A 23860-nucleotide genomic window follows, 5' to 3' on the forward strand; every position below is an offset into this window, starting at 1 on the left:
TTTTTTGCCAGGCCCAGACTATTTTAATAAGTCCTTTCTGTATTGTTTATGAGTTAATTCAAAAAGGAAATCTAAAAATCAGAACTGCCTGGGTTCTAAAATAGTTTGAGTTATTTTGATATATATACATAGTTTGAATAGGCTAAGTTTACAGCCCCCATGGAGCTGTGCTGCTTTATACCTGCAGGAATCCCGAACCTTGTTTTTGATTCCCTGTCAATAATCTGAGCTTGCAGACAGCTGCCTGATTAAAAATGGATTTGTTTCTCATTAAAACCCACTAAGGTGTAATACTCCATTCTTACCACGGTCCACGCCCAGAGCAGCTGTTTCCTAAAGTATTTATGACTAAGCTGTTATGTTCACAGCAGAGCAACAGATTGTATCTCTGTGATACCCCTTAACATGTTAGCTGGGCAGATAGGACGAGAGAACATAATCAGACTTTCTCAGTGCATAACTGTAAAATGATCATGCACAGTGTCAAGAATTTGTTGCTATTAATTCATAAAGTATTATATATTTATTTCATGTTTTGATGTATAGGGTGTTGTTTAATGATTGTCTCATTAAAAAGGATGCACCATAAATACATCTTAAAGAATGATTCTTGTCACTGTGCCAAGTTCATTTCAGTCCAGCCTTCTAAAGATTGTCTGTTTTATTTTCTGAGCGCTGTTTGGTAAGCTCAAAGCACAGAACAGCTGCATAAATATATTACAGAACAACATGGGGGGGGAACAACACAGCAAATGGAGTTTGTGTATCCAAGAGTAAAATTAAATTGTACGTTTTGCCCTTTGGAGAAAATCTGTAAGCAAGTTTTGTTTCTAATTTCAGCCGTCGAACCACCTCTAATGGATTCGGGAAATGAGTTCCACAGAGGTGCTGCTGCACACAGAGAGTCTCCATGGCCCCCTGTGTGAAGCTTGGTCTCCAGCACGGTAGAACGTGCTGAATCGGCAGATCTCAGCGTAAGAGCTGGACTGCACTGGCGCGGCGAGAGACCTCGTGGTATTGGAGAGCATCCGGGCTCTTATACGTGAGCAGGTGAGCCCTGACATCTGCTTCACTGAGAGCCCCTGCAGTTCACAGAGGGTGAAGCGCTGTGTGTTTGGCGCTAGTTCACATTGACACATTGAAGGCTGTTCAGTCCCTTAACGGATACCCCGGTTAAAAAGGTGTTACAGCAGTCTAATCCTGAGATATGGTGGAAAGGTAGAGTCCATACCAGAACCACAGTGGCTCTCGCGTTTCCGCAGCGCTGAGCGGGCTAGAAAGTGTGCGACCCCCCCCACCTCGCCACCGTTAGTCCTGTAGAAATACTGGAGTACTCTGCTTCCCCAGAAACCTGCTGCGTAGTTTTGCTTGCATTTCTACAGCACTTTTCATGTGGGGGAGGGAAGCCACTTCATAAGCACTGCAAAGCGTCGCCCACCTGGGTGACGTGTGGCAGCTGTGCTGTTTGAGCAGTCCTGTTTGCTCAGTCAGATCACCTCTTTTTATGTTTCGCCCTCAGAAGAGGCTTCTTCCTTGCTGCCTCGCACAGCAGATTCTCGCGGTCGGTGTAATGCCGTGCTGTCCTCGGACAAGATGAGGAGGCCAAAATTAAAATCCATCCATTCATCTTTATCCATTACAGGCTCGAGGGGTGGGGGTGGGGGGAGGGCTGTAGCCTATTCTAGCAAGCAACGGGCACTAGGCAGGACGCCAGTCCATCACAGGGCACACACAGACACCACCACTGAGACACACACTGTCACACCAGGACCAGTTTTCCCAGAAGCCAAATAAACTACCAGTATGTTTTGGACAGTGGGAGGTAACCAGAGCACCCGGAGCGAGAACATACAGACTCCACGCAGAGAGCACCCCAGGTGGGGAATCGAACCCTGGGCCCCAGCGCTGCGAGGCGGCAGCGATAGTCACTGTGCCGCCATGCTATCTTGAATTTTGCCTTTTTACTTAAAACATTCATTGTTCAAGAAATAAACAGGGCATAGGTTTATGTGTCTAGTCTCCTAGAACAGGTGTGGAACAACGAAGGGCTGTTCTGATTTTTTACAGGCAGGGTTCCCGACCTGAGCGAGGCTCTCTCTTTTTTTTAATTTTTTATTTCAGAGAACAAAACAAAACCATTTTACATTTGAACAACCATTATTCAGCCTTACATCACAGGGATAAATTCCTGTTTGTTCCCCTAGTTTTTTACAATTATATAACTTTTTAACAAAACTATATACATTCAAAAGAAGGAAGATGTATACATTTATGAATATGAAAAGGGAGGAGACGATATAAATGTATCATATTAAATTTCAGTTATTTTGTATCTCAACAAAATCTGACCTTAAAGGTTTAATGTACTGAACCCATCTAGACCAATATTTGACAATTTTTTTCATTTGTTATTTTAGTGAAAATGTTATTTTTTCCGTTATATATATTTCCTTTATTAATTCAATCCAATCATTCATTGTTGGTAGATCTGTGAGAAGAGCGAGGCTCTCTTATGGCAGGGCAGACGGAGTTTGCGACAGCTGAAGCTTCAAGCAGTTGGCCACAGGCTCCTCTCAGCTCTGAATTGTAGTGTCATTTGTCCCCCGTGGTTGTGGTAAGGGTTCTGTATTGACTTTTACAAGTGCACTTTATCCAGTACCTTTCAGGGTTTTCAGCACAGCTTCATTCTGGACTGAAACAATGTTGTTTTTTCAGAAGGTGGTCTGTAGGGCAGATCTTGCAATCGTTATATTATTCTAGCTCTGGCGTCTCCAAATGTTCTGGCGCAGTTCTAAGAGGTCACCCTAAATCTCCTGTTATTTAAGGAGTGGGTGCACTTGTTTCAGAAACTGATCAATTAAACAATTTTTCACTGAAAAGAACATTGGTCCTTACAGGCCAGTGGATATTCTGCTTTGTGTTCTAAGAGATCTCTGAATTACATGTCATAATTCAGTACTTCCTGGCCTGTAATAATTGGCAACTTAAAGGTTACCAATAAAACATGTGGGACTAAGGCTCTCCAGGACCAGGGCTAAAGACCCCTATTCGTTCCCCTTTATAGAGCAGCACCGATTGCTATAATGTGAAATGTGATCCGTAAAACTGAATTATCACTGTTATCTTTATACATATTATATATGAGAAATATATTTTATATTATTTCTTTATTTTAATTTCTTTGTAATTTATGCTCCAAGCATTGTTTGCCAGGCTTCTTTCTGTTTTATCTTATGGGATGACCTAAGGTTTATCTCTTTGAAAGCATCACTTCCTTTAATTACTGACTCTCAAAATTTTAGAATAGAATGTTTATGTTCAAGTGTCGTCTTAAGGAAGGACCCGCAGAAGATGAAGATGCTGTTAAATTGAAAGTGCTCCAGCACATCTGTGTGGGATTTGCGTTTTGGTGTTTGAAGTGGTTTATGCCATTGAGACTGCTGCCTAGACGATGCTCCCAGTGACTGAAGCAGGCTTGTCTGGTGATGTCAGAGAGCTCCTATTACAGTGCCATTCTCTCGTCTGCTCCAGACAAAGGGTAATCTTACTGCTGAGGTTCTCATCCTTTTATTATTGTTATTAGTCATCTTATACAATCTAATTAATTTATTTGTGGGTTGGCTCTGGCCCAGAAATGTAATTAATACTCATAATCCTTCCACGCTGAGTTCAGTTTTGTAGTTTACATTTTGGCATAGCCTTTGTAAAGTAATCTTTAACACTGATTACCGTTGTTTCTGCATTGGTGGCAGATGTATACTTGAACAGATATTGCAAAAAAATCACCTTAGAAACCAGATCTTTTTTAGAAAGTGTGGTGTTTCATTAAACGTATCTGTGTTGTGTAGTTCCCTTCGGTTGTGCTTTGTAATTTGGCATATCATCCTCGATCATGGGAGATATATGTAAAAAGTTTCCTATTTTTTACCTGTTTTGTACCTCCCAATTTGGAATCACCGGTTGTGTCTTTACTTCTCAGCTCACAGTGGCCACCCTCCATACCCAGACAGACTCCTACAAACTTCTTGCCCTTCAAGTTGTTTGTCTCATGAAACATCACAGCTTTGTAGTGATATACAGGACATTCAGCACCAACGAGAGGTGCAACCCTCACTACCATCACTGCTAATGTACAGTGCATTGGTGGTCTTGGGGGGCACTGTTTTGTTGGGAGCTAAGTGAGATCCTTAGCCAATTAATCCCACTACTACCACCATTAGTCTTGAGCCAGTAGAACACCACCATCCAGGAAATCCCAGTCACAGTTGGCTATGTCAAGCCCGAACCTGTGATGTCCAGATCACAGAGAACAGCCTGCACTCTGACCAGTTGTGAGATTCAGGACCTTCCAGACTTGCCTGTTCCAAAGGCACATTATCTAATCTCAGGGTTCGTATACTTATTCATACAAAGATATTTGCTGTTGGATCATTTAGTTAAATTATTCAAATACATGTTATGTCTTAGTGTTATACATTTAATCTTTGTCTTATATGAAGACTTTTGTGTAAATCTAATTGTTTTAGCTCTAAAATAAACAAGAATGAAGACCAACCCAGGAGGTTCACAATCTTTTTCAGCGCACTGCACGAGAAGTGTTTTCTTTGCTTTTTTCCCCTAATAGTCTCCTAACGTGTAAGAAAGGAACAGGAGAAGAAATAGCTGCCACATCAAAAACATAAAAGTCAGGCATCTCAAAATTGTACCACGACAGACAGTAGTGGACAGTTTTTATTTTGAGGTTCAGTGCAGCAGCATCGATGCCTTTGGCAACAAAGCTAAATGGAATAAAGTCACAGATGGTGTTTCTGTTTTTGATAACCTCCTTAAGCTAAGGCACTTGTGCTATCTGATTTTCTTTGGTAACAATCCTCTAATTTATATTTAAAAAACATTTTTTTGCACTGAATTGGCTACATCACACATTTCAGCTGAAATTGTTCTTATATTGCAGAAGTTGGATGACACAAGCCTGTGTGGCTTTTGGCCAGAGCCTTCTGGGAAAGAGAGGGGAGGTGCCACACAGCTGGGCTGGAGCCTGTCACCCTCAGCCCTGCCCCCCTTTGGGTGCTTCAGAGAAAGCAAAGTGAGTTCAGTGCAAAGCTGTGCTCGCTGGCTGAGGGATGGCACAACCTCCCCAGAGTGAGACTGAATGAACTGTTTGGTATCAAGGCCTTGAATCGTTTTAATTTAATAAGATTGCCCATTGCCTATATGGCTTAGGCCATAGTCAACCTAAGCTTACAAATGTTGCATTTCAGGTCTTATACAGTATATCTAGAACCTTAACCTTGTATTTATGTAAGAAAACCCTTATAGTCAGTTGTATATTATGGTTGTGCCTAATTCTGAAATACATTTTAAGCAAGTTTAGAGTTTGGCACTGCCCTTTTTTTCCCTCAAACCATTATTGTTGTAGTTGCTGCTCCTCTAGAGCATTCCTGCTGGTCTTATCTCATGCAGTGAACTTGTGGTTGTAAGGCCCTTGGGTGGTTCAGCTAAGTATTGAGTTTCAGAGTGGTATTTCGTTGGCTCCATATTCTGTTACCTGTATTAAGAATACACGTTGACTTTGATTCTTGATGGGTGTCTTGTCAAACTGTCCCACCACAATCACCTGTCTGAAGATAAAGACATCTGAAAGTTGAATGAGAGGAAGTGTCGCCCAGTGTTCAGATGTTACTCACCACGTCTTCTTCTCAGAAGCTGTTTTTACTGTCATTCTAAAATACAGATAGGACTGTCCACGCCGTCCTGTCAGGATAGGGTTTGCCCTAATTGCTAGAGTGGTGCGTCCCTCAGAAACAGCACCACGAGCTTGGCTATTGTGCAGGAAGCCACAGGGGGCGCTATATCACAGGGCTGACTTATCCCTCCCTGCCCTCAGCCACTTGAGAATCTTCTTTTGCTTTTCTATAGCATAAAAAAAGTTTTTTCTACATGTGAAATGGACAGTTGTGGGGGGAAAAAAAAGCCTTTAGAATACATTGAGTTGATGAATGCAAGTGCTTTCCTGGCATTTACAGTATCTCATGCCATTTTTATCTGGTATTTTCTCTCATTCATAATTAATTATTTTTTGCAATGTACACATTTTGGTCATACTGTACCTCCAAATGACTCAATTTCTTTGCATTTCAGTCTAAAAACTATTGTCAGGGCTGTCTGCAATACACTTCAGGCAGTACATACTCCAGCCATAGTGCATAGATTTGCACTTTTCTTTGTCCAGCTGAGCAGATGCAAAGACAGAATACACCAACTGTATGTACTAATTATGTCATATGTAAGACGTAACATTTTTTTTCCCTTTTAGTCATCAGCGTAGCAGCAGCATTCCCTCATCGGCCCAGTTTTCCATTTCCCTGCTAGTACAGAGGCACCACTGTGACAGACTTCTAGAACCCAGAGAGCAAACCCTTGGCCTGTTTCACCCCACCACTGATAACCCAGACACTCCGGATTCCAGCTGTAGGATTGCTCCTGCCCTCTGAGCCCCTGTATTGATGAACATGACTATCAGTATAAACCTCTGTAAGCACAGACCGCAGACCCAGGAGAGGCTCTCATAAGGGGTACTTGAAAGAATGGACTCCTTGAAGTAAATGTGGAATGTACATTGGAAATGTGTTCAATGAAATTTTTGTCTGAATACTAGAAAGCATTATGTTAGGTGCAATCCTATCACAAGAGGCTTGTTCCTCTGCAGCAGTTTAAAACAAGTTTTAAGATGTATCGTATCGAAACAGGTGGATGTTTTGTTTTCTCTGCTGCAGATTGCCATTTGTGGTCCTCTTCGGGTGTGAAATTACTGCTAGCTCTTGAGACATGAAGAATTTCTGGATTTAAACACAGTTTTAAATACAGGATCTTGCAAAAGTATTCACCCCCTTCCAGTGATGTCCCATTATATTACATTACAATGAGGCTGTATTGAGTCCAAGATCATGTGAACCAATATTATTGCACACAGGCAGAGGTCATTAAGCTAATTGGATAATCTGTCAATCATTTAAGTTCAGGTTTCCCAGCACAAAGGGGGTGAATACTAAAGCCGTCATATTTTTGTTTTGGACTGTGCTTTGTAGATTGTGCTGACGGGGACACTATACTGTAAAACGAGCGCCGTCTTTCGGATGAGACATAAAACTGAGGTCCTGACTCTCTGTGGTCATTAAAAATCCCAGGGTGTTTCTCGAAAAGAGTAGGGATGTAACCCCGGCATTCTGGCCAAGTTTCCCATGCCTCCTAATAATCCCCCTCTATGAATTGGCTACATTACTTTGTTCTCCTCCCACCCACCCCCCCCCTCCGACGGCAGGCAGAGCGACGTGCCGGTTGGAGTATTCTCGGTCGCATTTAATGGCAACGTCAGCTCAAAGATTTGGTTCAAACCACCAAATGGAGACGGGCGTGCCGACAAGCGGACCCTGCTGATGATGGGATTAACGCTAGGATGAGAGAGTAAAGCTTATACCCACTTGACAGAGTACACCCGGATAGTGAGGAAACTAAAATGCACCTCAGAACTAGGGTTCTACCAAATGACTACACCAGTTACAGATGGCTCAGCTGGGAACTTGTATGGAGATAGTTAAGAGGTGGACTGAGTCCACCTTAACTATTCGTAAGGCGCGTGAAGCTAGTGATTTTGCAGAAGCAGTCTGTACAAGCAAAATCAAGGCATCCTGACTTTTTAGCTTCCCCTAAAAATCTGCCTTCATTTCTTAGAGTTCTGTTTCATTGCACTCTGAGAAAGCAGTCATCCGAGATGGAACCAATCAACTTGGTTTTTGTTTCTGCTGACAAACACGTGAGACACAGGTGTTGTGTGTTTTTAAAGCTGGTTTTACAGACACCTCTTAACGTGTTCACCTTAATTTGAGAGAGCTGTAGACTCAGCACTGTGATATGCTTAATATTCGCTTCAGAGTAGTATCTGATAATATAGTGGGAATTAATGAGCAAAACAGTTTGCCAAACCTCATTTCTATGTAGAGATTAACGCAAGCATGTTATTTGAAAAGTTATTTTGTGCGTTAAAAAAACTGCTTTAGCTGGTGAGGAAGAGGATGTAGATATGTTTGTCGTTGTGGTGTGTTTTTTTTTTAATTGACTTTTCCAAACCCGGGCTTGAATGACCAGGACACAATGTGCAACCAATGTATTTTTCTGCTGTTTTAAATAAACTCCTTTAGATATGCTGAGGGTCCAGACTAGACATAAATCCACACAACAATAATGAAACTGTTACGAGCTGTGTGGTCTAATGGCGAGAGGGTAAAATCTGCAAGCTTCAAATCACTGAGTGCAGTGTGTCACTTCACTGACTTCTTATCCTTTTCTTAGGAATAACGTATGGTAGTCTATTATGTATATTTTCCTTTTAAATCCTGGTAAAGCTGGCTAAAGCACAAATGCATGAATCCCAGTCTGCAGTTGACTAATACAGTTCTGAGTAACTGCAGTTCCTATAGTAGGTGCTTGTGTGACTTCATAGTCTGACCTTGTCAAGTCATTGAAGGCATCACTGACCTGATCTGGATTTGAAAGGTGGCCTCAGGGATGTCTGGAAAGTTTTGCCGGTGCAGATTGCGCAGAAGGCGCCTGACTTTGCATCAACCCTTACACGCAAGATGCTGGTTTACAATTGAAGAAAACATAGCGTTTCGTGCTCAACGGCTCTAGAAATAAAAAAAAGAAAACGGAGAAGTTCTGTTTCTGCGGATGACAAAAGCAGCCTGCAATCAACATTTAATGACAATGTAAATGTCACTGAAATCGCCACACTCCTTATAAATGAGGGGATGTACTTCAAACATGTAGACTTTTACTTTTACTTGTAGTTGTAGAAATACTGAGTTCACTGTTCTGAGTGGGCATTGCAGTGGACATTCAATGTACGTCGATCTTGAGCTGTTGTTTGAAGAAGTGACTTAACCATTAGTAACCCAAGAACCACAAGTTAAATTAACAAGACCCTGAGGTCTAAATTGGAAAGACAGAAAGAAAAAAAACATTTAAATCTTGAAATGCGTTCCAGCTTGAAATTGGTCAGACTGGTATGCAGATCATTTCCCATGGGGAGCCCTGTGGAGGAAACTGCTCTACCTTTTTGTGGTGGAGGTTTTTGTGGTTTCCATGGCAATATATTGATTGAACGTTCACCTGTATTATTTACCTTGCACATCATTTTCAACTGTGCCATGTAGAAATGTTGTGATTGCAATGTGAGACACATGATCTACCAAATTCAAAACGGTGAGCAGATTCCTAGAACTGGAGAATTCACAGCCGGATAAATATATGGGTAGTGAAATACCTACAGTAGATACAGGAAGAAGTTCTTATTATGTCAGGTAGTAAGGAATACATGCAGACAGCGGCGTCCTCAGGATACAATGTGTTTAAAATTACTGACAACAGCTGCATGAATGTGGTGTTCGTGGTAGGGTTGCAAGGAAGAAGCCTCCTATGAAGGCAGAACATACTGTAGAAAGACCTGAATTGGCCAGACAACATCTGAATGACTACTGGATCCATGTGTCATAGTCATGTTCATCAAAAACTTAGCTGTGTGGACTCTCATCAGCGTCTAGTGTTGAGAGAATCATGGTTAAGATAGGGGGAATCATGAACTCCCATACATACAAGGGACACTGTGGACAAAAACGTGGTTCCAAGAGCCGTGCTGAACCAAGACGATTGTGCTAAAAATGGCCATTCCCACAGGATGGTGATCCAAAGCATACATCCAGATGAACTAAGAAATGATTACCTGCTCACAGTGTTCTCATCTGGCTGTCTCAATTTCTAGACCTCAGTCCAACTGAGCATTCTTTGTTGAAAGTCGAGAAGGCCGTTCACAAATGAAAACCAAAGGCATTAGAGCATCTCGGCCTAGAGGAATGGTAAAAAAAAAAGCCTCAGAAGTCACAAAACCTTATTCACAAGGTTTCATGAGACCTGTGATTAAAAGCCAACTTTTTTTTTAATTAGCAACAATACAAACTAACAGGTCTACATAAAAATTCTTCATATAAAGATGTTCATTGAATAATTAAGCTCAGACAATAAATGAGTGTCATGTCTGTTACCTAGCTCTTGAGTAGTATTTTTCAAAGAAGTCATTGATTCATGCATTTGGGAGTGAGGTGCTTACCCGCTGATAAGAAACTACGTGACATGAAAGAATTAATAGGCTAAAGAAGTCCTCTCTGCTGTACAGCAAGTGCTGCATCAGTTCAGTATCGCACATGTCTTGAGAGTCTCAGCATCCCTCCTGTAGGTAAGGGAGTGATCATTTAAAACAAAGCTTTGTTAAAATACAGTATGTTAGAAAAAAATTTGATTTGTCTGTCATTTTAGAGCAGAGTACTGATTAGACTTTAAAAACTTTTGTGAGATTAAAAAATGAGTTGTGTTTAGATTCCAATTCCACAGACTCCTGCTGTGAAAGTTGTCTCCTCTTGCTGTCCCACAGCAGTGTCTTTTCCTAAAAGGAGATTTGTGTAATCCCACAGAAAATGTGTGTGAATTATGTGTGATTGTTAATCCCTCTGGCAACAGAAAAAGAAAGCTGATGTGTGCATGCTTTAGCATCACTGAAGCAACTGAGGGCACAACTCATATACTGTATGATAGTTCTTCAATGTCAAGAACAGTTTCTCATACACATATGAATTGTCTCCAGTTCTTTGATTGCACTGCTTGTGGGCAAAATTGTGTTAATTACTAATATTTGTGCTCGCTTGCAGTGTCACATAGCAGCTGTTTGCCATTGTAGGATTCTTTCACATTGTGTAGGTCACCTTCGTGTTCGTTTTGCTCTGCGTTGAGTGGAGATTATCCAGACAAACACATTTAGCTTATTTTTGCCTGTAACAGTAACATTGAGCAGTCCTGGGCCTGGAGAGCCCGTGTCTGGCTCCAACTCTGCTCCCAACATCCACAACCAAGCTACAACACCTGTAGACACTGGCCCTCCAGGACCAGGACTGCCCACCTCTGTTCTGGACCCATCTTCACTGATGATTACTAGAAGTTTCCATGGCTTTACTGAACTATATTTGTACAGTACAGTCCTGATCATCCGTCCTAAACGGGGCCGATAGTCAGATAATGCAGAAACTGAGGAGACAAATTATAAGTGCAGTATAAGTATGAAATCTGGTTTATTAATCTACTGTAAATCAGAGCTTTCTCTTGAAGTTTCGGACCTGTGATAGGCACGCCCTTATCCCCTTGCTGCGTGAGCCACAAGAACAAAGCTTCACTGACCTGTTCATCTTCACATTTCTTCATCGTTTCTCCGTCCCTTAGTCCTTCAACTGAGGCCCGATCAGAGCACCGCTTTTCCATCACATTTCTTTTCCTCTTCCAGTCACCAACTGTAACTCGTCCCACATTGAATTCAGATTCAGTTTTTTTTGCATGGACTCGCCTTTGTCTGCTCTTCAAGCTTTTGTTCCATTGAAAGAACTACTTTCTTTCTCTTCGCACTTGTCATATTTCTCAAATAATAAAATTATATGTACGAGCGCAAACGAACAAGCGAAGTTACGTCAATGGCAGTATTTGACGCACTGAGAGACAAAGCAGCATGGGATTGGGCAAAATATTATGCATGCGCACGCATACAGTAAATAGCATGTATGTATATAGCATGTTGATTGCTATGTGGGATATAACGGAATATGGGATAAACGAGATTGTACTGTAATTATACATGTGTAGACCAAAGAATGACAAGCTGATGTCCATCTTTTACCAGTTTTGCAAGGCCGTGGGATCCTCCAGTAGGAAAGAGTGGGAAGGGACACCTGACACTCATAAGCTTGGGAAGTGATCCTCGTTGTTTTTCCACGTCAGCAGGGAAGACGGATTTTTTTCTTCTGTGTCTTGCATGTCTGGATCCAACTGGGGCAAAGGTACTCTGGCACGTGGAGTCCTGAGTGTGACTTGAGGATCTGGAGTTTCAAGGAGCTTCGTGTGTCTTTTATCAGACTCTTCTGCAGAATCCTGATTCAGTAAATCGTGTACTTCGTGGGCTGTTTGTCACCCCTGTACGGGACAGACAGGACATGTCCCATCCCAGAGCTGCTAATGAGAGTGTGTGTCTGCTGAGTGTGCTCTCCTAATTAATACTTGCGAGAAAAAGTGTTCATATGCAGCAGCGAAGTAACAGAAGGGCATATCAGTGTTTCTCATTGCCATAACAACAGCATGGAAATGAAACTCTTTAATTTTTAATAAGGCCTTTACTCCAGGAGCTGGCATGAAGGACATGGCAAAGAAAGGGATTTATGTTCAGCATATTCATGTTTGGGATCGTGTTGAAGTGTAGACTGCTAAAAATGACAGTGTAGACATTTCACGGTGTTTTTGCTTCTTACGGGAATTTGAGAAGAATAAGCTCATTCATGATGAGCATTCAGGAATATTTGGACTGGCGGTGGCTTTCTCCTTGTAAGATTTATATCAGACAGCTCCATTTACTGTATGTCCAAGGAATGTATTCATTCTGTTTGACGTGTTAAGTAGTGGATTTTGCTTTCGGTCTGCATGGATTTGAAATTTCATGAACGCTCAAGCTGAACTGCTATTAAAAAAAAAAGTTATTTGTATTGGAAGTTGCGGCTGTGCCTGCAGTTGAGATGTAGAGGAACACTCTGAAAAGTAAAGAGAAGAAAAACAAGGTTTTGGCTATAGAGCCATATTTAGGTGTGCGAAGGACTTACATCATGGAACCACTGGGCTTCTTCTATGAAAAATATTCTGAAATTCCAGTATCAAAAACTTTTTGAAAGGTCACACTACATATATATTGTGATCTGGGCTAAGTGAGAACAGTATTCCTTCTCTCCATGCCTGTAATGCACTGGTCCTGAATAATGATCTTAAATTATAAAACACATATTCTAAATAAAGGTTAGTGTAAAGAGCAATCAAAAATTGTGGAAATGTAAAAAGCATCTATCATTGTCAGAGAGTTAAAAAGAAGCAATTGAAAATAACTGAGGATTAGTTTGTTGTGGAAAACTGATTATATTCTCTTCTGCACTTTTCATATTTCCCCTGAGACTTTGTTTTTTTTGTCACTGAATCAAACTTTTTTACAAGGATATAAAGGCTGCCTGTACTGTAGATAGGCATATGTGACATTACAAATGGTGATCAACTTCCATTCCTTTGATTGATTGATCCACAGTTGTAAATGTCTCCAGTTATAGTAGCTCTTGAAAGAACAGTTCCGAATGTCCTTTCTGAATTCATCAGCGAAGTGATTTTTCTGCACTGAGGATTGCAGCTACTGCTATGCTGGTCGACCGGTTGGGTTTCTTAAGTTGTCACAGAGTGAGGGAATGTTGTTCGGTTGCTGTTAGTGTCACCCTCCCACATCGCTGCTTCAGGCTGTGGCCCAGTTTGTCCATCTTCTCGTGCTGCACCGCATGTGGGCTGCCCATCCGTAGACCTCCTTTCTCAAGACCCTGATGACTCGAGAGAGACACAACGGGGTTTTTGGTTCCTGGGGAAAAACGCGTCTGTATACCTCAAATGTATCTATGTTTCACCATTGCAGGCATTGCAGGCACTGCCTTCAAATTTCACCTTTTTAACTGAGTCGAGGTCATCATCTTTGTCCAGGAGGGACGCCAAACCTTTGTTTCACATAAGTACAGAGGGTTTCTGTTTGCCATTACAGCAGAGCCTGTCACAGTGCCTCACTCTTTTTAGTCTTTGTGAGGCACTGCCGCAAAATTATTCTGGCGGGAACTGAGAGAGCTCTGCAGTTTGGTGGTTCGGTGCAACAGGGACATTAAATGAGCCTGACACAGAGGTGCCTGCTGAGATAACATTACATAATTCTGAAGTGAATTGAAGCCCAAGTGTGCAGTTCCGTAGTACCCCCCATCCTCAGCAAATCACTTGTTCTGTCCTCATGCAAGTCTGGACATTGCCTTGCCTTTGCTTTTTTTTCCCCCAATACAACATCCAAAGTGCTGGTGTTGGTGTTTAAGTATCCTAAGTCAGATTGATCCCTGTGCTTTGCCCAGGCGCTGTGTTGTTTTCTTTGTTCAGTAAAAGACAGTCAGAACTAACTTGGCATTCAGAGTGCTCAGGCTGTGATTCTTTAAGAGTCTGTAATAGGTATGTCAATCGACTGAGCACTGTTCGGAAGTTTTTCCACAAAATACAAATTCCTTGCCTGAGAGGAATTCCTGTGTGTCGATGTGAGCAGGCAGTTCCTTTAAGAGAAAGAGAGTGTGAGTCTATAGAGTATGTATATATAGTATATAGAGTATTAATGCTTGTACCTAAAAATAAAGAATGCAACTTCTTGTAGAGGGTTGGTTCATATTTCTTATTTCCATCCTAGGTTTACAGAAGTCAATGTATATCTTCATGCTTCTGCTCTTATTTTTTTCTTGGATATTCATTGTGCCCCCATATGATGCGCTGTCTTTATTTCATCTTAGTTTGATTGTCCACTTCAAGATGTTGATCCCAGGATAGAATGGAAGGTTTAATGAATGAACCACATTCTTCTTCTGTGAAGCAGTCCAGATTAAAGCTAGCGTACCACGGATATACTTCCTCATGTTATTTCACTTCACTCAGCTGTAGGAAATCCTTTTTCTTCGAGTAGTTAGGATGTTAACTAAGATTCGGAACAGCCACATGGAAATATAATTATTATCATGAATGCACATGGGACAGAAAGCACAAAAAAATAACAGTGGTCTGTTGCTTTTAATATTCAATTCAATTAATATAAAAAAATAGCATATTTCTCAACAAGGTTGCCCCAAGGCGCTTAACAATACAATTGACGTTACATTTTGTCAATACAGAACAGAAGACCAGAAGACAATGGAGGAGAGGAACCAAAAACTCCTTAGTAAGGAGAGAAAAAACCTCTAGGGGTCCAACGTCAACTGGTTGCCCAACCCCTTTGGGCATGCTAACATTATATAATTTAAAAAAGGAAACGATGAGGGTATTAATTCATCCATTCATCATGTCATCTGTATGTCAGTACTCCATGCAGATCTCTGTAGACCAGCAAAATCCTCCTAAACGATAGCTATATCCACGATGTCCCTCTTGGATCCATGGCAGTGATGCAGCATCCAACTCAGATGGTGCCCACTGGACATGTGGGGAGGAGAATAGGATAGTTTGGTCAGAACAGATGTATCTACCTGGTGGGCCAACACAGAGACACACAATGGCATGTACAGCAGCACCAGCAACCATGGTTGCAGCAGGCCATAATGTAAGGTGTGAGTAGGCTAGGCTGAAGTAATAGGTCTCCAATCTGGATTTGAATACTGAGATTGACTCGGCATCCCGAATATGGGGTGGGAGACTGTTTCATAAGCTAGGGGCCCTGTAACTAAAGGCTTTACCGCCAACTGTTATTTTATGAATTCGTGGAATATGAAGAAGACCTGCATTCTGTGATCTAAGCAGGCGACTTGGAAGGTAAACATCAGTAAGTTCCATTAGATAGACAGGTGCCTGACCTCTGAGAGCCTTGTATATAGAAGGATTTTGAAGTCCACCCTGTACCTAACAGGAAGCCAATTAAGAGAGCTAAGTATGGGAGTTATATGGTTGTACTTTCTGCCCCTAGTAACAATTCTAGCTGCTGCATTCTGAATTCGCTGTAAGGTGTTGAAAGAGCGGTGGGTGCTATATAATATGCTATATTTCCCTGTGTGCAGATGATGAAACAGTAACATTGTTGTTCCTTTGGAAAATATTACCACTAGGAAAAAAACAACCACACTAATGAATATTTGGGGATTCTTACATTTTCTTTATATATATATTTTTTTCAAATATAGAATGTTATTAAGTATAGAATATTCTTGAATGTAAAAGTCAAAGACGGGATTGGTTCTTGTTATTTTTGTTAACATTTGTTCAGACTGTATTGTGCAGTACTTCAAAATACCCTTCTCCAGGAAATAGCTCCAAGTGAAATGTTTTACATTGTATTTCTACAGTATTTGGTGATACTTACCCAACTTATACAATATTTGGAGTATTTCATTGGTAAACTTGAAATTAATGATATGGTCATTTTGACATTGTTTTTCTATAATTGTTTCTTATGTAAAGCAGTGATTTTGCTGCTAACATGACAACTAAGTAGAATTTATCTTTATTTGTTAAAAAAAGTGTTCAGAGATACTCATTTTCCATTTTATATAGCAATGAATCGCAATAAAGTTCTCATGTTTTAAGAGAAACCCCTTTTTCTAAACTGTTGACACTTTTCCTTTTGCTCATCAGGTCCAAAACATTATCTTTAAACTTTGATGTTGTGCTGCTGCCCTCTCTTAGAAAGCAGCAACAAAACACAACATCATTTCATTCTTCCCTTCATCCATATGTGTTTCGCATCAAATCCTGGCTTCCAGTCAATGTACTCCTTAGCAAATCCTGTCAGGACAGAAGAGCACCCCAGGCGTCATGAGTAAAATAAAAAAAAATGCTTCTGTAGCAGTGAATAGTTTGAATGGAGCCTCTTTGTCTTCTGTACTGAACAGCAGTAGAACCTTATTATTTCTACCTGTATGTTTTTAGAAGAATGAAGTATCTGCATTCTGGATATTGTTAGATGTTTTTGGCATCGCTTTAATGAATTGGTCACTCAAGACTGACCATATATATAACTGGACTGACTTTGGCTGTGACATGAAGAGCTCAATCAGCTCCCTAGCGAGAGGATCGAACAGGTAGTGATGCGATGTAACCTGTTGAATGTCAGGCTTATGAACAAAGCCTTCGTGACATTGGTATGCTGGAGGCTGGTCTGAATCAGTGCACTCTTACTCACCATCTGGGATGTTCACAGCCAGCAATTTCCAACCTGTCAAGACACTACAGCCAAACATAGCCTGTTAATAATAGGCCATGATGAGGGAGACCATGACTCACGCCACCCCACTAAGACTGATGGAGAGGCTAAAGTCTGGACAGGAGTGCCTACTCATTACAGAACTCCACCTGCAGAAATTAATTGCAACTTGACTGCACGATACAACATTGAAGTAGAGTACTTCAAGTAGATCAAGTAGAGTCCTGGGACTCACTTACTGACCTTCCTGCAGGCTGATCCTGTCATGACAGCGTTCCAGCAGGACAACCCACATCCTCATGCTGCTCCTGTAACGTCATGCTTGTGAGAAAGTGCTAGTTATGCACTACTTGCCAGACCTGAGCTCCATCGAACACACAGCTGGGATGGGTTTTGTAGGCTTTGGGAGCTATGCACAGAGTCCAGTGAACAGAAACATGCTTGTCCACACTCTCCGAGAAGAATGGAACCCATCTGCACCCTGATCCAACATTGTCCAAGCAAGCTATAAGCCTCTGACTTTCACAGTAGACACTCTGTTGATCAACCCTTTTGATGACCACTGCTAATCAGCAGATGGGTTAAATGCATTTACATATTCAATAGCATTTGAGTGCCGCTTCTGCAAATAGGAATTTTCCAGATATTCTTTAAAGCGTTGCAGTTAGAAGTTGTTCATTTGTTTTGATACAGTATATAAGAGCAACTAGCAATGAAAAGGGGGGCTCAGAAAGAAACCTTTGAGACAGAATCTGATTATTTTAATCCTGTTCCTACAGTCCAGATTGAATGTTATAAAATAAAGTGATAAAACTGTCAAAAACTTCATAATCATGCAAAAAAAAATGTGGTTTCATTTGCACAGTAAGAATATGAAGAGATGCTAGCTGGCATCTTACTGACTTACAGTAGAAGGGTCTCTGGGATTTATAATGTTGAGGGATCTTGCTCAGTGCCAGTCATGAACTGTGGCTTTTTTTATCTAGCTCTGAAGTATCCACAGCCTGGAGTAAAAATGTAATTTACTGTTTTATTTAAAAGACACTAACACACCTACAAGTCTGTAATTTTTGCATCTCACAGAGTTGTTAGGGCAACCGTCATGGTTTGTATCCAGAGGAATTGCCGTAACGATCAAATCGTAACAATTTGATCACAGACCATGATAAGAACACGGCATTTTTATACTGGTAGCTTTACAGTCTAAGAATCCTATGCAGCTGATGCTACAAAGATCACAGAAAGTCAACTTTAGTAAGGTTTGTTCATAGTTTACTGTAGAATGCAGTTTTATTTATACATTTGTGATATTGTGGAATGTTGAAAACCTTTAAGTTAAAGAAATTACAGAAAGCAATGTTCTATCACTTAGGAATGAATGCATTGCTCAGTATTGATTCACAGTGATTTGTCCACTTTGTCTGGGGTCTGAAGTGTACGCCTGTAAAACGGTAGCCATGGCAGTTTTGTTTTTCTCCAAAAATTCAAGTTTAAAAATTCAAACTAGTTGTTCCCGCAGTTGATGAATAATGAATTCTTGTTGCTCCTCTCTTTCTCTCTCTAGGTCAGGCCATCTGTGATGAGGTCTCATGAAGTCTCCCATTGGAGCTGACGTTTACAGTCAGCAGGGACGCTCCAAAACTAAGAGAGAGGAGGCTTGAAAAGGGCCCCCTTTTCTAACACAGAGAGCCTTGCCTCACTTTCCACAGCAGCTTCAGCTCTCCATTCCCAGCCATGGCTAGCCGAAGGAAGTCAACTATTCCTTGCATGATCCGAGCAAGCGAGATGTTGGAACAGGATGAGCCCGATGAGATGGAGGAGACAAGACACAGAACAGTAGAAAATGGGTCTCCACAAAAACTGGGTAATGACAACTGGACTTTAGGAAAGGAGCCTGTAAATGCAGAGAGGGAGATGGAGCAGGAGACATTCGGAGCAGACACTCGGCAGCAATGCAAGTCACAAGGAGGCTACGAATGCAAATACTGCCCTTATTCCACCCAAAACTTAAATGAATTCAAAGAACACGTTGACTCTAACCACCCCAACGTCATTCTCAACCCGCTGTACGTGTGCGCAGAGTGCAACTTCAACACAAAAAAATTTGACACATTATCGGAACATAATGAAAAGTGTCATCCTGGGGAGATCAACTTCAAGTTCAAACGGATCAAACAAAATAACCAGACCATCCTTGAGCAGACAATTGAAGTCAACTACGATTCCGCTGCCCCACGTGGCACAGAGGACCCGGCTACATTTCCCATGAACAAATCCACAGTAAAGGCTGGAAAGCCAAAAACGGACAGCAAACGGTTATTCCGAAAAGGGGACGAGTTGGAAAACCTGACTGACAGGCTAACCGCAGAGCTGGCCAAAGAACCCATCACTGCTGTAAACGTAAACGGGACAGTGATTATTCCAGAGTCCACCGTAAAAGAAGGGCTGTCGCACGTCATGCCATCTTTGCAGCGACCTCCCAACTTCAACCTGGTACCAAAAATAGCCGTCCCACTAAACACCACCAAATACAATCCGTCACTCGACGCCAACATGACCCTCATAACATCATTTAACAAATTTCCGTATCCCACACAAGCAGAGTTGTCCTGGCTGACTGCAGCCTCAAAACACCCTGAAGAACAAATTAAAGTCTGGTTCACCACGCAGCGGCTAAAACAAGGTATCAGCTGGTCCCCAGAAGAGGTGGAAGAGGCTCGGAAAAAAATGTTCAACGGTACAATCCAGCCAATATCACAGACATTTACAGTTTTTCCTGCCCATTTGACCCAGCCAACCAAAGTCACACAGCCCCTTATACAAACAGTTCCCTGCCAGCTGCTTGGGCAGACTAGTTTGGTGTTGACCCAAGTTGCCAATGGGTCAACAATGACTTGTGCTCCCATTGCACTGACAGTAGCCAACCACATCCAGGCTCCTAAGCGACCCTTGGCTGCACCAGTGGTAGCCCCCGAAGTGAAGCGACCCAATGTCATCCAAACCATTCAAACCCCCCCAAGGGCAGTCTCTCCCATCCCAAGCCTTTCTTTTGATCGTAAGAAATCGAAAGAGCAGATTGCAGAGCTGAAGTCCAGCTTCCTTAAAAGCCAGTTTCCAGAAGACAAAGAGGTCTACCGGCTCATTGAAGCCACGAGCCTCTCCCGGAGCGAGATCAAAAAGTGGTTCAGTGACCATCGGTATCGCAATCAAAAGGGCCTGCCCTATGGGAACAGTGAGTCGCTGGTAATGACTCACGATTCCAGTCAGCCACAGAGCTCTCTTGTGGACATAGTACAACAGCGTTTCAAAGGGAAAACCTCTGACCAACTCAAGATTCTGGAGGACAGCTTCCGAAAAACTAGTTTCCCAACACAGGGTGAGGTTGACCACCTCATGATGGACACAAGCCTCTCCAGGAAGGAAATTGACAGCTGGTTTGTAGAGCGTCGCACTTTACGGGACAACTTGGAACAAGCCCTTTTGAACTCCATGGGTTCGGAGGAGGTTGAGGAGCCAAAGCAGCAGCAAGGTGAACTCAATGGTGTGCATCAGCCGGAGGCATGGGCCAGGGCATCTCCCTTGTCCACTGTAGCCCCCCCACAAAGCCCCATGCCTTTGGACAAGAAATCTCTGAATCTTCTGAAAGATGTATTTGCACGAACACAATGGCCATCTCCTGAGGAGTACAATCAGTTAGAGCTCCAGACGGGACTGGCTCGCACAGAAATTGTCCGCTGGTTTAAGGACAACAGATCAGCTCTGAAGAGTGGAAGCCTGCAATGGATGGAGCAGTTCCAGAAGCTGAATGGCGAAGGGCAGAATGGGCAAAATCAAAACCCACCGTCAAGGGCTGACCACGCTCAGAGCACCCTCCAACAGTACTACCAGGAATTCAGAGCACTGAGAGAGGAGGACATCGAGAGGTTGGCAGAGCAGTCCAAACTGAGCCACAAAGAAGTCCAAGACTGGTTTGCAAACAAGCAGGAACCAAAAACATTTGAAGCCAACAAGAGTGGTAGCCAGGATAACCGGGAAAGAGAGGATCATGGGAAGTGGATGGAGATGGCAGCAGGGGTGGATGATGATGAGGTGGATCTGAACGAGGAAGAGGATGTTATTTCAGACTCCACAGAAGCTGCCTATGAAATGGTGGAGGATGACTCTGAAGGGGCAACAACCTGAAATGTATGGAAGGTAACCAAGGCATCTGTTACAAAGCACTGACAGACACCTGGGTTTTTATAAACAATGGTCCTTAAGGCATATTCTCATTATTGAGAAAGTTTAAGGTTTCAGGTCCAACATCCGGCTAGAAAATGTTGTGGATTTCACTTATAAAATGAAAATGTAGTGGATTTCATACAAACAAACTAACAAACATAGGCAGCACTTTAGAATCCCATGTATAAATAAGGATTTGATAGACATGCTATTATCTTCATTTCTGTTATCAATTTACTTTCAACTGGGAATCTACATTGTTAATAAAGCATACAGTACATAAACAGTTGTGATCATGTTAAGCCCAACTCCAACCTTGTCTTAGACTCATCATTATTGACTAATTAACATTCTATAGAGCCACAATTGATGACAAATCGATGACTATTAAAATAGATATTACATCGTTTATAAAACTTAATTTGGAAATAAATCTAAATCCTATAATTCAGAAATGGAAATTCATTCTAATATTACTCTGACAGATAGGTTTTTATCTTAAGGCGTTTAGATAAACCATTCAATATAAAAGGATGTACCCTTTATGAGGAAGAACCTAATACCAGATTTTGTCAATTAGGCATATGAAATCACCATTCACCATTAAGAGAGTAATGTTTATGTGAATGTGTCATTAAAAACTTCCAAAACAGACTATATCATTCAAAGTGTCATTTTCAGGCTCAAGTAGCAGGGTAGCCTTCCTAGTTCAAAGGCATCTAAAGCAACTGTCAGATGTTTGGAAACAAGTGGGACTGGGGATGTTTTTTACTTCTTCACTCAGATTACTGATATTTTACCATCACTGGACAGAAATATTACCAAGTATGCTAAACACTTCGAGAAAGATGTCTCTTAATTACAGTGGCAGCCCAGTATGTCTTCTTTTCATTAGGAAAGCTGTACAACTTGAGAGGGCGATAGTGTTCCTGTATATTAACAGCACTTAAAATGTATTTTGTTTTCTGTAAAGCCAAAGTTCATTCTTTAGAGTCAACAGGGATACAAAAACCAGGAGGTACGAGAAGAAACTGCACGGACGTGCACTTAAAACCATGGACAGGGGGTATGTAAAACGTTGTGGGAGTGTGGCCCAAGCTCCCGGGCTGGATGTAATCCTAGATCAATTGCCTTTTGGAGCCAGAAGGACTGAATTGCCTTCTATTGCTTGAGCTTCTTATGTTCTTACAGTTTTAGAGACTGTTCCAGCGTATTAATGGCACTTGCTGGTTTCTGTAATCTGTAATTTTAGGGGAAGATTACAATTAAGATCAATGAATTAAGATTCATTGATCTTAATTAGTAGTGACCTTGGATATTTTTACCTAAAGTAACATTTTTATAGTCCCAAAATTGAATTTATCATTCATGAACCATGACTCGGTCATTCTATTTTGTACAGGATCTCAATATTGTGTCGTTTTTTTTGTGCAACATTTTGGATCTGTTCTTGATGGGACCAGTTGTTCAGTAAAAGCATTAATGCAACTTGAAGATTTCATCCCCCTCAAAGAAAAAAAAGCAGTAAGCCCATTTATCAAGCAACACACCCTCCCCCATTCTAAAGCTTTCCTAGTACATGCTTGGAAGTGTTGGGTGGCACTAGGAAACAACGCAGCAGTGAACGCAGCAGTGTACTTTAAAGAGAAGACTGTTCAAAGACAACAGTAATACAAGGAAGATGCTCACTTTCATTCCTTAAGTATGTGACTGCAGAATCTGAGGGACAGCCTTGGCTACATGGGCATCATGAGCAACCCCAAGTACAAGCCCATAGAATCAAATGAGACATACATGTTTCTGATGGGACTATCAATTGTGCATTATAATTCTGTGTATTGCAGAATTTTCACAGCCCATTGAGGAATTTTTTTTACTTTCAGGTGAGTGAAGATTTGAATGCCGCCAGATGTACAGAAGATCTCCTATGGGAAGAGAACAGATATATATTTTCATATTTGGAACCAATGAATTTATCTGAACCACAAAGTCAGAGGCACAATAAACTGAAATGCGCCAACAGCACTGATCTGGGGCTGACTTAAGAGTGCCAAAGTTGTTCTGCTGCATTATAAAACTTTAAAAAAGGACCCTTACAACTATTTTTTTCCGTACTGCAACAGATTTCTACAATTTTGGGGAGCTTTGTTACATTTATAATTGGTACACGTGGTCGCTGTAATTTCTGGATGAACCTGCAGTGGTATATTCTCCATTTTATAGACACCTTGAACCACTATATTTGTTGACAATATTTTCACTCTTTAAATTTTTAAAAATTGTTTCAATTTTGTCAAGAAGAAAATAGAAATCCGTCTACTAATGGCTGGACAATCTGTGCATTTCTTAAGTCAACGATTCTCTTAAGAGGAATGACTTGTGCTTCAAAAGCAACATGGGTCCTGCTAAAGCAGTAATGTCACGCACTATTTCATGGGAAACTGTAAAATGAAAACTAGGTGTATAATGAATTAAGAGAAATACTACATATCCCATTTCAGTTGTTTTTCTCAATGTAATGGACACATCAGTACTGGTCTGTCAGATATTAAGTGTTAGCTTTCTAGGATGATCTTATAGTTCATTCTCAACAGCAGAAATAACCCTTCCTTTAGACAGGCGTTTGTGTTGAGCTTCTGCAATAGTGTCATATTCGGAGAAAGTTATATCACAATACTGTGCTACTATGGAGGTCATGCTTCATGTTTTTTTATCCATTTGCCATCTGCTGTAACCCAATAAAAACAACAACCTATTTAAACTGAA

At 41.4% G+C, this 23860-nt stretch overlaps 1 protein-coding gene across 2 annotated transcripts in view; it reads left to right on the top strand.

Moving 5' to 3' along the window:
* zhx2a (zinc fingers and homeoboxes 2a) overlaps positions 1-23860 on the top strand; it is a 33678-nt gene extending 9818 nt beyond the window's left edge. For both annotated transcript variants that reach the window (XM_088928822.1, XM_088928823.1), the window contains exons 2-3: positions 18438-21067; positions 22978-23860. In XM_088928822.1, coding sequence (XP_088784948.1) covers positions 18608-21055 — 2448 coding nt within the window. In that variant the 5' untranslated portion in view covers positions 18438-18607 and the 3' untranslated portion in view covers positions 21056-21067; positions 22978-23860. The remainder of the gene's footprint in view (positions 1-18437; positions 21068-22977) is intronic.

Source organism: Atractosteus spatula, chromosome 12 (assembly GCF_055471065.1).
Source record: "Atractosteus spatula isolate fAtrSpa1 chromosome 12, fAtrSpa1.hap1, whole genome shotgun sequence".
NCBI classification, from domain to species: domain Eukaryota; kingdom Metazoa; phylum Chordata; class Actinopteri; order Semionotiformes; family Lepisosteidae; genus Atractosteus; species Atractosteus spatula.